The sequence below is a fragment of the Aphelocoma coerulescens genome, chromosome 3, assembly GCF_041296385.1.
Source record: "Aphelocoma coerulescens isolate FSJ_1873_10779 chromosome 3, UR_Acoe_1.0, whole genome shotgun sequence".
Lineage (NCBI taxonomy): Eukaryota > Metazoa > Chordata > Aves > Passeriformes > Corvidae > Aphelocoma > Aphelocoma coerulescens.
The window spans coordinates 68,467,569-68,483,862 of NC_091016.1; the positions used below are offsets into that span (position 1 = coordinate 68,467,569).

General features: G+C 37.9%; 1 protein-coding gene across 7 annotated transcripts in view; it reads right to left on the reverse strand.

Moving 5' to 3' along the window:
• Window positions 1-16,294, reverse strand: part of EYA4 (EYA transcriptional coactivator and phosphatase 4) — a 141,118-nt gene that overhangs the window by 59,745 nt on the left and 65,079 nt on the right. For all 7 annotated transcript variants that reach the window (XM_069010740.1, XM_069010745.1, XM_069010744.1 and 4 more), the window contains exon 3: window positions 7,143-7,192. In XM_069010740.1, coding sequence (XP_068866841.1) covers window positions 7,143-7,192 — 50 coding nt within the window. The remainder of the gene's footprint in view (window positions 1-7,142; window positions 7,193-16,294) is intronic.

Consider the following 16,294-nt stretch of genomic DNA (forward strand, 5'->3'; position numbering starts at 1 on the left):
AGCAAAAACATTTGCAGGTGTAATCTTAGGTTATCTTCTTTCACTCAAAACCAGTATTTATGCTAAGATATTCCTGAAGATTCAACAATTATAAAAGTTTGATGGATATATTAATTAATACAGAAATCCTGCTCTCTTTAGCAAACTCAAAAATCACAAGGCACTTTGATCTCCAAAATCTCCAAATTACTTCCACTAACACGTGCTAAAATCTTGGTTATCCATTTTTTTTCCTATGTGGTGATATAAAAAAAAAAGGCTCAAAACTTGGGTTTTGTTGTTTTCATTTACTCCAAAGTCTGACCCACCATTGACTCAGGTTAATGGAAGTCTTGTCACTGACATGATCTGGCTTGGGATCACAGGGATTAATTATTATTAATATCATAAAAAGTATGTTATGCCCTATATTAACCAAAAACCCGAGGATTTTTTAACAGACATGAAATATAAAAAATACATTACTTTTATTATTATAAGCCACAGGGATCCGTTAATATAAACCATTAAAATACTTCCCTGTGATGTCATCAGTTACCATGTATTTGCACTCTAAATAGATTATTGTAATTTCTGTAAACACATCATATATATTTTTAGAACTCCTTGGGGGCTTGATCCAGAGCCAACAAAAACTGATGGGCAGAGAGTGACCAGCTTCAATAGGCCTTGGGTAATCAGTAGACTGAATTTCTAAAGTTAAGGAATGAGCGCTCAGAAGGCTGAGAGGTACCACACAGACTATTCCAAAAATAGGAGAGACTTGTGTTGCCTGAAAACTACATGCCTGAAAATAAAATTTTCACACAGCAAAGCAACTACTCCTGATAGGAACTGTAGTGCAATTGTCGTGGTTGCTGTTTGCCATTCAGCCACACGTATGTGAAGAGTGATCTCCCCAACCATGTTACTTTGATTGATTCCAACTGCCTAAGTGGCATGCAGACTAAATGAGTGCACCAAAACTTTAATAAGTAACAGATTTGTATAAAATGTCCTCTGCAAGCTAAGCCTGTGTGTCCCAGAATGTAGTCTTTGTGAGAAATCTAATTCCACAATGTAGTTTTTTAAAAATTGGAAAATTGTCGTATGATTTTTGCCAGTCACTGTCTTGACTGAGAAGTCTGGGCTTGATCCTGCCAAACATTTCTCTTAGGTGAAGTGTTTATAATTGTACTAGCCTTATTGACAGGAATTCTATACTCTGGCATATACCATCCCTCCTGTTGACTTATCTTCCAGTCCCCAAAATTACTTGTGGCAATATTTCAATTTAATTATTCTGTCTTTTCACAGCAAATTAGTTTTACTGTGTCTGTTCTTCCTTATAGTTTACTCCAAGCTCAAGAAATACCAAAAGCTAGTCAAAAAGTCTTTTTTCCTGGCTAAAGAATAATCTTATTTTTGCAGGTATTCCCTTCTGGAATTGACCGGTTTTGCAGGAACACTGTATCTATAAAATTGAAAGAAATGCTTTCATTGCCTTGGTTCATATTGTGTATCTACCTGGTCTTACAATAAATCAGCAGAGCAACAGGTGATTGCTGGTGGAGTCTGCATGTTTCCTCAGGAGCAGAGGGACACAGTAAGCTGTCAATTGAAAGAAGTTCAAATAAATGGCATTTCAGAAGCACCTACCTTACATGTCCACTTCAGGATGAGATGAATCTCACCATCAAAGTCTAAATCAGAGCCCTCTCAGCAACTCATTTCCTCAAATGAAGCCCATTTATTACATCATTATGATCCACAGATTATTCACTATGGAATACAATGGAGCTACACTTCCACTGACTCAGAAAAGCATTATCCTCTGGCCGAGATAAGCTACATATGGTTCACGAGACAACAAACCCTCACTTTCTAAAAAAATTCTAAGATATGTATGAGAAGAAAATTAGGGAGCCTAATGCATTTAAACAATACATATGAAAGCTAGGTAGACTGGTTTGCTCATTTTTACTGCACAACCAGTGCTATTTATTTTTTCTATGATAACTGCTGAAACTTTAATCACAATTTCCACAGCTATTGCTGGATTTTCTTGCTCAGCAGCTCAATTGCAAGCTCCTCTTTACTATGTAGCAATAACACTGTTCATCTCTTTTACTGCAAATGAACAGGAAGGTACTGTTGGCCCCGCTCTACCAGGAACTGGTATGCAGAGGGTCACCGGTTTTCAGAATCATGGGAAAAGCATGAAATCTTCATCACAGAATCTGTCAGATGCCTGTAAAGCTTAGATTTGGGCTGAAGAGTTTACAGTGTCAGATCTGGTAAACATGGGCCAGCCAATGCCTGACTGAAAGAATGAACAATCACTGTGATCATTCTGAGACAACTGTTAAGGTCTTATTGAGGGAATTAGTAGGTGAAAGAAATCTCAGGTGTATTTTAGTTGAAACTGCTGAGAATGAAGTTTTGGTGATCTGGTTGTCAGGAACAGGATGCAGAAGGTACATGTCACTTTTCTAAGTGTATGAATGGTCATGGAAACACTGTTTGGTAATGCACACATGCAGCATTAGCATAGTTCAGATACAGTAAACAGTGAGCTTTGCATCCACAACAGTGTGCCCAAACTGCAGAGGAAGCAAACTTTGGTCAAGTGAACTGAACGAGAAAAGTGTGGTAGCTCTCACTGACATTCAATATCATCTATTTGTTTGTGAATGCGTTAATGACAATAATGTCTCTGGACATGTATGTGCACTCGTATCCTTACCAGTGAAAAACCACGCGTGGGTATCAAAGTGAGACCACTGAGAAAATGTGAAAGCATATTTCTCATTCAAAAGCTTTAAGAGAGAGACTTTTAAGATGAAAGAGAAACAGGAATTCATATCTTTTAACTCTTACTATGTGATGCACATAGAAGCCTGGGTGTTGAAGAACAGGACAGCAATCATCTGATTAACAGCTGCAATCTATGCTAATAACCTTACTGAAACACATACTAAATGAAAATATTGGAGACCTTTTTTAAATACATAAAAAGATCCCTGTGCTCTTTTTTGGTTAACTGCTTTATCTGGCAACTGGACCTGTGTGTATGATTTAATATTTACCAGCGATCATCACTGGTGAATTTGTGGTTTGGTAACACAGGGAGACAAACCCCATCTAGCTGGTATTAGTCCAGTAACTATAGTGCCTCCCCTATAGTGTCACTGTTCTTACAGCATCTGATAAAGTTTTGAATGCGAGGATTTGCTTAAGACTGGCTTCATTTCCTTTTCCTTTGCTTATAGAATTTTTTTAAAAAGTCTGTAAGGGAAAAGCCAGGAAGAATGGGTATTACTGGAAATATTGGATCCACAGGTTTGTATAAAATTCCTGCAATAAAATGGAGGGCTTCTTGCTCTACAGGGCTTAGGTTTAGCTCACTAATACAAAGATGCATTGCCCTTATGCAAATACACAAGTAATGTATTTTTGACCCCATTATGTATTTTCCTAAGTTGATTTGTCAGCTAACTTTTATCCCAAACTTACAAAAATACTCAAAAATCTTCAAGTTTTCTCTTTCTTCCTATAGATATCTTCCTCACAATATAAATATCATAGTTTGAAGAGGGAAAGTATGTGAAATATTCAGCCGTCTTCCTTCACCTTTCCAGGAAAAAAAGAAACTGTGTTTAAATGGTCAGAAAAATCTCTTCTTTCTTCTACAGAGTCTTCCATCCTCTCCAGATGGTAAAATACCATGATTTTTTTTTCCTATAATCAGTGAACTTTGAGGAAGCAGTAGAAGACCCTGCTGAATTTCCATTTGCAGTGACTTCCTCTCCCTCCTTTCATTTCTCTCCTCCCTGTTTCATTTTATAGCCCAGAAAAACCAATACTTGCTCTCATTTCTCAGTTCCTGATGTGACTTTGGTGTTACAGTGGAATCTCTGGCAGGCCTGGTGGTATGGAAAGGAGGATTTGGGGGTAGCAGAGATGCGTTCATGAAGCAGACTACTGTCTCAAAGAAAGATACTTTCCTGGGATGTGTGGCCAAATAGAACATGCTGTTGCTGAGTGTGAGCAGGAATTTAAGACTTTGTATTATCATTTTGTCAGACTTCAGAATCACACATATTCTATCATTTCCTCAGGTCACATGGTATGAGGCTTTAAGTGTAGCTTACAGGTTTTACGGCAACAATGCTTTCTTATTAATTAAAATGGCTTTTTTATTATCTAAGTAAAAAGGAAGGTCATTGATAACTGCAAATGAGAACTTTCTAGCACTGCTGTAGACTTCAGCAATTCTTGTATGACATTGTATTTCATGTAGCAGCTGTTCAGCACACTTGGGATTGATATCATTTTAAAGTTATCCATCATGTAAGAAAATTAGGAGCAATGTATATTTGTAGGCTCTGAACACAGGAACTTCTCTCCCTAGCCTTGCTAGCGAATTTGATACAGGGCCAGCATGTCAGAGTTGTCCATCATGATACTCCTGCCTGCTCCAGACTTGTGGTAGAACAGTTGGCAGGTCCCAAGTATTCACTGCCTCTGTGTCACACACCAGTGTCCCCAGAAAGCATTTTGCATGACTGGATGACTAACCAGTCTTGCAGGGTAAGTTTGATTTTTACTACATAACTATGACGAAAGAATGCCATAATAGTGGTACAGCCATAATAACACCACTATAAGGTATAATGTCACCACTTAGGTATAAAAGGAAGTATTCACAACCCCTTCATAGGGATTTGATAAAAATAGCTCCCATGAAACTCTGACAGAATTTGTAAGACAAAGCTGTTTGTGAATCAAAATGCCTGTCAGTGACACTGAAGAGTCATATGTTTCCTTTAGTCTTTACAACTCGCCTGTCCACCATAATTTCAATTCTTAACTACACTTCCCTCTCCCTCTGTGCACTTTACCTGTTTGTTAAGAAAACAACCACTTTCTATAAATAAATGCCGGCGAGATTGATTTTTACTGCATGTATAACTGGTTACTTCTGAAAAGCATTTTTTGGTATGCTGTATAGGTTAGTACATCCCTTAAAAAAATTTAGTAGTCACATCTGCAGTTTGAATGTTTCTTTCTAAAAGACAAACCCAGGCCAAGCAAGACAAAGAATCTGCTGATACACACATGTCACTCCAAGAATTCTCCTGACAAAGTTCCCACACCCAATTTAATTACTTCCCTACTGTAAAAACACTTTCCATCTGCATTTATTGTAATAGTTTCAAATCCAAAACTAACAGACTATAAAGCTAGCTAAATAAATGAATGATATTGGCCTTAGGTCCCAAGCCAGGAGCTATTCTGTTAGGCTGTGTGTCTCCAGCATTCATTTTTATGCTGATGTTTCATTTTATGTGCAGTGTTTTCACTTAAGCCTTGTTTAGAGAAGAATTACCTTGCTCCAGGCTCTAGAGCGTGATGTGCCACACAGAGCCCTCTAGTGATGCTCCAGCCCGAGGTCTGTCAGAGATTCCCTTCCAAGACCAAACTCACATTGTGACCAAAAAATCCCACTTCAGGCTGTATATGCAGCAGAGTACATGCTCAGGCTAGGAGCACTAATTTCAACTCTATCTGATATATCCTCAACTGAGGCTGCAGAGCTCAAAATGAAAAGTGTTTCTGTTTGAAAATGCACTTTAAAACTACCAGGTTTAGCCTTCTGACTGACTATTTGTAACATGGGTTCTCTTGTACATTTGGGAGAAAAAAGTATCTTATTCCTCAGACTTATTATGAAGATTTTAACTACACCTTGTAAGAAGTTTCCTAATGTGCAGAGATAGTAACAGTACATTGCAGTCTGAATCCCCAGGTTTGTTGCAGTTTGTTTTCTTCACACTTTATTGAAATTACATCTGACTGGAATTCATAGTTTTTAAGGGCTTGAGACACAATAGTCTCATTTAGGCAATCAGGACCCTTAAAGCTACGTACTTATATATGAGCGTTATGCTAAGTTGGGATTCTCAGTGTCAAAATACTCAGAAAAAACTTGACCTTTATAATAAATTTTAATCCAAAGCAGCAGCACAGCAGGTATGTTTTGTCATTTAGAAGGCACAAGTACTGAAGGGCAAAACATGTTTCCACTGAAGTCCTGGTCAAAACTGCTGCTTACTGCACTGAAAGCATATTTGGACATTGAACTATCTCTTCCCTTTTCAGTTCTTACCAAACTAAATGAAAAGACATATTAATGACAGACATGAGCTAATCAAAGAAATTCAGATGGTGCACAGTGCAGCTCAAGACACAGATACTATAATGGCCTTGGATATTTCAGGTGACCCCCAGAGGATCCTGCTGCAATAATTAGGGAACATAGTTAAGACATAGTTAAGGATGGGTTTGGGGGGAAAGCCCTGAATTGTTTAACTTTTTTGAGTTTTAGTGAAAATGTTAATGAAATGTCAGGTTTATTTTGCAGCTTTCCCCTCACAATGAAAGTTTCTGAGTTTCTATGACACTGAAATAGTCGTCTATACAGAAGCAAGACAAAGACAAAAAGCACTCACTAAAAATTGAAGAAAACTACCCACCGGTTTACTAATCACCAGGAAGATGCACATCTAAAACAACTACTGCTTCACTTGCTCAAAATTATCCATACACATACATACATGCACGAAGCATGGAAGTTAAACCCATTTCCTTTTTCCCATGTATGTGAAATTAGAAATGACTGGGCTGGAAAGAAATGTATGGCTTCTTCCCAGCTTATGAACACAGCATGTTTTTCACATGTGAAAACAAAAGAAGTTTTGGCAAGGACAAATTTTCCCAAATAAAAATCAATTTTCCACTCTGGAAATGAACCATATTTTCAATAAGCTTCAGGACTCAGGTATGCAGAAAAAGAATAACTGAAGAAAATGACATTTGATCACACAGATTTCCCTACACTATTTAATAGTTGGGCTTTTTCTTGGTTGAAGGTGACCGTTCAGTGTTAGGGCATCATCTAAACTCAACAACCCAGACGCTAGGCTGCATCTTTGACTGGGAAAAGGAAAAAAATGCTTTTAGAGTAAAAACCATTAAAACTGATCCAACCACTCGTTCTTGGCAAAAGGGGCTCTGATGCTACAAGTCCGCAGCACAGCTCGGCCTCGCGCTCCGCCACCGCAGCGCAGCCAGTCGGCGTCGGCCCCCCAGTACTGTACCTGGGATTCTGCGGCTCTGAACCATCGGACTCTGGACACGGCTTCTTCACCTGCAAAAGCAAAGCAGTGCTGGTTACTCTCACTCCAAACACAACTTCCTTGCTCTCCGTTCATGCACTTACAGCAGAACTTAAAGCGGATCCTGCTCTGCTCACCATGATCTCTATAAAATACTTCCCGCACTTTACAGCAGCAGTTTGCAGTACTAAACAGTGTGTTTCATTATTATCCCATGAACAGCTGCCAACTGCACTTCCCCAGGCTCCATTAGTATGTAAAGCGTTCAGCTAAAATAGCTTGGGGAGTAGTCTTAACTAGGAACAAAGAAACCAAAGAACCAGGTTCCCCTCTTTGAAACGAGAAAGCCATACTGTTCTCAGCTTGGCCAAGAAATGTTTTCCCAACTGATACTGCTTCTGTTTCCTGCTAAAGCTCACAATAATAAACACCAGGTTCTGGGGCAAAGCGCACTCTTAGTTAAATAATTCATATGGTATTTTTCATTTTGTGAATCTGCTAACTGTATGTTAACTATATTTTCCGATTGCATCAATGAACACACACACTGTTTTCACTCATATTTACAATATATAAGTACATAAAAGGAATTTCAGCTTCCAGCTTGATCTCCACAACACACTGCTGTAGGCTGATTGGAGGTGATAAAATCCATCACTGTCAAATAGAAAACTGCTCTCTTGCAGACTAGGTATCTCCTTGGGATCTTCATGATTTCCAGCAAAAATTTAATTTTACCTTCTGGTAATCTAAATTACTTGTGTTTTCAACAGAGGAAAAAATATTTTGCTCACTAGCTTGCTAATGCAGAATCCAGAAACCTCCTCTGTGGGAGGTTTCAAAGTTCCAGTTTTAAAGCTACCCAGAAATATCACTCACTGGGACTTACTTGGTGTGAGACATAAAATACAAAAAAGATTCCCTTTAAAACCAGCAAGTTCAATGACAAGTTTCAGGATACCTTGCATCAAGAAACTCTTCTACACTTTTTTGCTGCTATAAAAGTATTTGAGAGAAAAAAAATGTGACTGTGACTCACTTCTACTGAAGTTACTGACAAATGACAAAACACTCACCCACTCCAACAGAAAAAATAATTAAACTAATGTTAAATATTTTCCCTAAATCCTTCAGCTGAATGCCATGCAGCAGCAGTCATAGAAGTGAGCCACTGGCAGAGCATGAGACACAGTCAGTGCTCACATAAACCCAAACTTGACAGGCACTATTTCATAAACATTCAGGTGCAAACATCATTGCTATAGTTTTATGTTAACCCCACTATTATTAAAGTAGTGAAGATCTGAAATACAATGAAATACTTCAGATACATAAACAGATGACCACCTACAATGAAAAATGCCTTCAGTGTGTATTATACACAAACATGGGAAATATTTATTCAGATTTCTATACTGAGTGTCTCCTGATTGTCAATATCATAGGGAACTGTTCAAAAAATATATTTAAAATCGTTTAAAGTCACTGAAATTACAACAGCCTCTCCTTGACAGGAAGTGTGTACTTTCAGGATCAGATTGTCTCAACTGAATTAGAGGTTTGACCAGAAAAATAATATTTTCATTTTGCATATAAAATATAATTTAAAATTATTGAAAACATAATGTATTTAGAACTATAAAATACAATTACATAATTAAAAAAATAAGTATATTCCTAGTAGCTATTTAAACATAAGTCCTAGTAGAACTTCTCTTTCCATATCCCTTTAGCATACACTCACTTCCAGCATGCTTTTGCTATCTACTTGCTCTCAAATTTACTGGCATTTACTTATTCCTTTCCCATTTCTTTGCTGTTCTGTGGTTGCCACCAGTAGCACTCTCTGTCACATTTGCACTGGGGCTCAGACCTCACTCCCCGGGTCAGGACAGTTCAACCACTGACTTTAATTGGCTGCTGGAGAGTCTGACAGTCACCCAGAAATCCCAACACCCAGGTTCAGCAAAGTGATGGCATGTCCGGTGGTGGGCAACTACCACAGAAGCCCAAAGAGAGTACAAACATACACTAACATTATCTGAGCACTTTTAACATCCAGAATATATTAAGGCCTCTGGTTTTACTGGGCAGGGATGAGAGATGCAGTAATTGGGTACTCACAGATGAGTTGTCCTACCACAGCTCACACTACTACTGCATTTTGCTTTGACTAACATTACAAAGCAATTGAAAGATTATGCTTTATCTGCTTGGTAAACAGTAAAAAAAAAAAAGAACCAAAAAATCAACAACAAAAAACTCAACTGATAAAGTTTGGTAAAAGTGGAAAGGTCACAGCAAAAAAGCCACTGACCAAATGTATCAAAACGACTCACCTCCTGTGTGATGCAACAAACTTGGGGAGAAAAAAAGTGAGCATTTTTTAATTTAAGAATATTGCAATGAAAGTAAAATACTTCAAAAAGTGAGAATATCTCAGGTTTGCAGCTTGGCATATAGATGATGCAGTTCATCTATGATCACTACCTGAAGAAATGTGCAGAACCACAGAGTACAGATTTGGCTTTTCCTCTGAGACTAAATGTAAACTTCATTGTGTATCTTTAGGGTCCCTCTTTGAGAGAAAAGATTTAATAAATAAAAATGTTATTTCTTAAAGGAGGAACAAGCATGGGATTTTCTTTCAAGTGGCCGTATGGAATGAACACCATTTCTCTTCAAGGCTACTCAAGTAGCAAAACAGATTCTGTTATTCATAAAATTATGCCACCCTTGAAGGTGAACAGAAAATCACTGTGAAAACTTCTGATCAAAGACTAAATATTGTTTCCTTTGTCTTCAGCTGCACTGTTTTACCTCTTAATCTGCCTTGCTGTTTTCAAAATAATTAACTTTCACTAACACCACATTTATTTACATTCTCATGTGTAAATGCTATAAAAAGAACCTTTTTCTTTACTCCTGCTGTTTTCCTTTCCCCCCTCTCTGTTTACACAGGTTTTCTCACCATTTTAGTTAAATGAATGTTGAGAGTCATTCACAAGAGTAAGTTTCAGTTTGAATTTTGTCAAGCTGCACTGAACTCTCCTGCTCTGGTTGCCTGCTACAAAATTTTTGAAGAGTTTCAGCTAAAAAATCCTTAAATACAAATATTTGTGAGAACAGACTGTTGTGTTCATGTTTTAAAAGTCACGTCATTATGCTGCTCATTGGCTTCAGCTCCTGAAAGTTGGAGGCAAAATCCCAAAACTGAAAGGGGAGGGGGAGAGTTTGAGGTGTACAGATACCCAGGAATTATAATTTCTGTGAAATTTTGCCCACATTTATTTTAGTTTGTACGATTCTAAAAGCCCTGTTGTCACACTGTTAGTGAACTCCTACAGTCTGGGCCCTGAATTTCTGTAGATCCTTTCTGCATTGAATAGTCTCCATCTCAAAGATGCTGGTGCTGAACGAGCCTTGGAAGTACTTCTGAGTGCCAGGAGAACCCCGTGCCATGAGGAAATTTGACATTATCAAAACTGTCCCTCTTTGCTTTGTACTGTGCAGTACCCTGGGTAGAGGGTACCCAGGCAGTACCCTGAAAGAAAAAAATCCTGTAGATTCAAATTAAGGTAGGAAAAAATGGGAAAAAAAAAGAACAGGGAGAGGGAACAGAAATCAGGGGACAAAAGAAGAATAAGCACTTGATGGTGGCAAAACTAAAGGAGAGCAGAAGCCAAAGGAAAATAATGTGACAGATGTAGAGGCGGGGTGTGGACAGCAGAAGAATATGGGGAGTGGTTGAAGTGGGACACCACAGTTTGCTCTCCTCTCTTCTAGATTTGGGACTAACAACACAAACACAGGCCTAAGCACTCATCAGATACCTGTGAAACTCATTACAAAAGTCATTAGTGACCAGTCTGCCCAGAGCAACAGACTAGTTCTGCCTCTGCAGCTGTATGAAGAACTAATTAATGATCCAAACTGGGAAAATACACTTTCAACTTAAAAGACTGTGTATAAATGTTACATTTATGCAGAAAAATGAAGGTCTCATTTGGCTTAAACTGGGGAAAAAATAATCATTGTTTTATACAATATCTACCTTCACCTCCGACTTGGTTCAGCAGATTTCAAATATGAACACTGTTAAAAGTGCCTGATTCTATGAAGGGACTGTGAAAAAGAGATGCATTTATTAGACACCAAAGAACTGCAATAAATATTTGATATGATTTTTATATGATAAATATTTATATGATGAAGGATTTTTTATTAAGTATGGGCTTTGGCTGCTTCATGTTTAACAAAGATAGACTGAGGAACGTTAAAAGAAAAATCTAACTATGCATTCACTGAAAAAAAAAAGACACCCCCCTGGAAAGCCTAGTATGTCAGGTAATAAGATCTGCACCATAATGCATAGGAGGCTGAATTTCCACAGACCATATTAATTCTGGCATTTCCTTGCTTCTGATGTTTTTCTTTGCAACATTAACATCTTTTAACATGATTTTATTGGACCCCATTACACTAAATGTTAAACCATGAAATGGTCCTGCTCTACGAGGTGTTCTCACACACACACACTGGAGGTATTAAACTCGTAATGCAACACAGGTGAGAAATCCCTTCTAACACCTACAGCTGAAAAATCTTGCCACATCAGCACTAAATTATTCTGGCAATGAATCTGCTGTGTTCCCTCATATACTGCATCAATCATGGCCTTGAGGATTCCTCCTAAATCAGTAGGTGTGCAACAGCGCTGAGCAGAGCCTGCAGTGCTTTGGGTCTGGAGGAAGCAGCTAGGCATGGGGGAGCTGTGGAGGCTCTAACACCAAGGAGACAAGAATGAAGAAAGAAAAGTGCTTTTTGCAGACCCAAGGACATCTAAAAGCACATCTTTGTGCTTACTCAGCCTGTGTGATTGCTCTGGAGTATGGGCAGAGGAAGTGCACTTCTACTGCCTAGATGACTCCCCACAGCAAATTACTCTGGAAAAAGTTGACCCACCTCTACTTACTGTCCAGGTAAGGGACTATGTAGAGCAACTCCAGGAGAGGATGGCACAGGCAGGGGAACAATTTGATGGAAATATATGAGAAGAATACAGCTCAGGGTATTTGTAGCACTGTGATGAATAATAAATAGTAAAGAATAATTCTCCTCAAATGTTTGTTAGATGCTGACTTTGACAGTGTTTATATGGAGTTTTATAACCACCTTGACAACAAAAACCTTATCAGAGACTGTCTTTACAATGCCTTTGTGTACATAATTTGCCAAAGATTTCCTTTGCTGCCATGACATCACTGCTACCACAAAACTAATAATGTAATTTGCTTGACCAACAAAAACAGGGCAAGGGCTTGCTTACAGATACAGTGCTAAGATTTAGCCACAAATTGTAGCCATGCAGAAAATATATATGCTTTTGATTTAATAAAAAAACCGCAATGAAAGAACAAATATTATTGAGAATGAAGCAGTTTTTTGATGACTAAATTCAAATAATACTCCAGCTACATATGTCCTGTGAAGACAAAATCTCAGTGACACTTGTGCAAAATCAAAAAAATGCTGAGTAGACCTAGAAAAACATAGGAAAAGAATTCTAAATAATCCCAAACTCAGAACTGATTGTTTCACAGTAATTCACTATTCTGCCACACTTCCATAAATCTCATAAGGATTTCACTTACTTAAACCTAGTGATAATAATAAAATTATATAATTTAAAGTTTTTATTAAAATGCAATATTAAATGAAATTAAAATGTATATGAAAAAGTAAGACTACATAATTACGCACAATCGAATTTTAATTACATTTCTGATGGAGTTAAAAACCCACACACTGATGCTACTGTTGAGTGAAAGAGCTTGAAGCAATAGAAAATTGATTTTTTCCCCTATTTTTCACAGTGCAAAGACTGTACATAGCTGTATTTTAACTGAATCACATCCCAAAGTAGATTTGTCATATTTCAGCAGATCTGAAAACAAGAGTTCTGATTGCAATGGAAGAATGAGGAAAAATACGTTACATTAATTAATTTAAAGTTCACTATTAAAGGAGTTTTTTGGTTGTTGGTTTGGTTTTTCTTAATGCAAGTCTGTATGAGCTAGTCCTCTAGTGGAAACATTTCTGCTCATCACCTAAACTGGGTTTAGCTAATCAATTGTCTCTTCTATTCTCGTAGTCATGAGATCAGTATGCCATCAGCTAAAATTGACAACTCTAATCAAAACAAGATTGAGGTTTGAATATGCCATTTTTTTTTATGAAAGTAAAGTGCAAATTATTTAAAAGTTTTGAGTATGAAAGCACATTGCTGATGCTGACCTTTGCATTTTATGTAGCACAGTAGAGGAGACTTCATATTCAAAGACATCAGATATGTTTCCGTGTCTCTAAGGCATGAGAGCCAGGGATGGGAACAAGGAAAGTCATTGCTGTTCCACCATCACTTCTCTTTTCCCATCCTAAGATGGATTTGTTCTCAATGAAATATATCATTGCTACCCTCCTGCCTTTACCTCCTCTTTCCAGAGCAGTACAGTAGTAACTCTGGTCTGCACCACTATGTATACAAGTTAGGCATGCATACTAAGATGTATGCCTAACTTGCAAGGAAAACTAATCCAGAATGGATATCTTTAGTATTAAGTACCTACAGTTCAGGAATATAAATAGGTCTAGGCTTGTCATGTAAGGCTACCTTTACATCCAACAGAAAGATACAGGTGTATTTCAGCTGACTTTGAGCAGTTATCTGTTTCAGACAGAGAGGAATTACACCAAATTAATTGTGACTAAAGGTTTCAACTCTCCACTTACCTGATGAAATGCAGGTAGTTGGGAAACACTGAGGAATTGGAATGGTGCTGCCAAAGAGAGAGACACACAACCTGTGTCTCATGACATCCTCCATGAAATCCTCTTTGCCAGAAACACTGATTATAACAATGGAGAGAGATAGCTCCCATGAAGTTTCATGTTTCAGAGCTGCAGCTCCTTTGAACCAGTCACCGATCCTAATAATATTAAGGAGCTATGACTTACAGAGCATACAATAGTCTTAAATGCTTCCACTTTTTGGGACAATCTTCATGGCTCTCACAACATTTTGGATTTTCTGTACAAACTGCTGCCAAGAACAGTGTGGATGAACGAGGCACCAGTCCACAGACAGCCCAAAAAGCTGCAAAGAAGCACTGCATTTCCTTTTGATCTTATTTCACCTGGCTGGAGTGATGAGCAGTCACACACTAGAGCTCTTGCCGGAGAGCACATTACATATACATTGAAGTTAATGGGAATGTAATCAATTCAGGTAAATGCCTTCTTTCATACTTCCAGTGAGACTATAATGACAGTTTCTTTTGGGCACACTGCACAGTCTTACCATTGGCATAAACCTTTATAAAACATAAATCAGAAAGCTTTATCCAGTATGAAACTGTGTTTCTACTGAGAAGTTTTAGAGAATGAAGGTGTCATTAAGGTGACATGAATTGATAAAATCTGAGAGAACTTTAACTCCTCAATTTTCTTATTCGTATTTTATCGTTGGGGACTAAACATTCCTTCCTTGGTAATTTCTTGTTAGTGGAAGGGTTTCCTATGTGTTTGTTTTTGCAACATGACTAATGGGTTCACACAGTTCAGACCTCTAAGCGTCTTTAAAATCTTTTATACCTGCAAACATTTTTAAAACACATTTTAAATTGCCTTTGGCACAAGCACACTAAAAATATCAGAGGGTGTAACAGTCAAGTCATAATTTCAGTGATTGGAACCTGTAAAGTACTAACTTCTACATTTTGAAAAGCATTTATGCATGCACTGTGGGAAAAATTGGCATCCTTTTTTTCTTTTTGTTTGTTTGTGTACAATGAAAGAAGGAAATATGCCTTCCCTTAACTGGTGGGTCATGCAGGGCAAATGCCACACTACAATGGCACTTTTTGTTTCAGCCTGGGTTACCTAATAGCTCAGAGCTCACGGAACACTTTTTTCCTGCAGCTGGGAGGATGGGCCTGGCTCCCTTTGAAAAAAGAAAGAAGAAAAGAGAAGAGAAGAGGGAAGGCATTACCTCCCCATTTAGAAGTTCCAAAGGCCGAAGTTTTGGAAACTCTACCAGCCTGGAGCTCATTTATCAACAAATTCAGATTCAGGAAAAAATACTAAAGTACTAACTCTGATTTTCTCTCATTCTCTTTTCCTTTTCTTTCTCTTTCTCTCACATTATTTTCCTAGCTCTCTCCCTTCTCCCCACCCCTACCACCTCCTAAAAAATGCCCACACCAACCTAAACACAAACCTTCGGCCTTTTTTTGGCCTTTTCAAGTCAGCAATATGTCTCAGTCAAGCTGACTCTGCAAGTATACCCTTGGTGTCTTCCTGTTGTCTTCCTGGTACCTCCAAACTGGAAATCAGATAGAAGATTCCATTCTTAATCCAGACATGGAAAAATGCTTACTGTTTTTACTCCAGTTATGTCCCCATGATCTCTTCCAGTTTTGTTGCAATCACACCATTTTTTTTTAAGTGTTTGCTTTTTAAATATCAGCATTCCCAGATACCATTGATCTCTTTTCAGGAAAAAAACATACTGAAATGCAGGAAAACAGCTATGCTGTGCAATGCTTTCTAGATTTCATCTCGTGATTCCTCAATTTCACAGAAATATTGTAAACAAACTAGGTGTATCAAAACTGCTTTGGAGATTTCATTCAATATTCAAAGGAATATCAAGTCATCTCCTGTTATATGCATAAAATTCAGAGCCTCCTCAGAAAACCTGAACTTATTTTCTTTCCTCCTGCTTTTCAAAACCAACCAGGGCCAACAAATGCAAAGAAAAAAAGAATAAACTTTGAAGCTGAAATTTAAAGCAATGAAAGTCAGGAAGTTCAAAAGTTAATGTTCCTATGGCTGTGTTAACTTGGCCATGTTGCAAATAGAGCATGCAAATACTTCAAGCTATTTTATTAAAGGCCTGTAGTACTGTGCCATAAAGCTGTTTTCTTTTCATGTGGAAACCAACTTGTATGGGGAACAGTACAGTGTATTTCTACTGCTAATGCTGACTTCTCCACTACAAGTCAAGTATCCCCACCTCAAGGCGCTTCTCTGTTCTGACAATGCTGGTGTCTCACTGGAATCCAGCTTTCCCT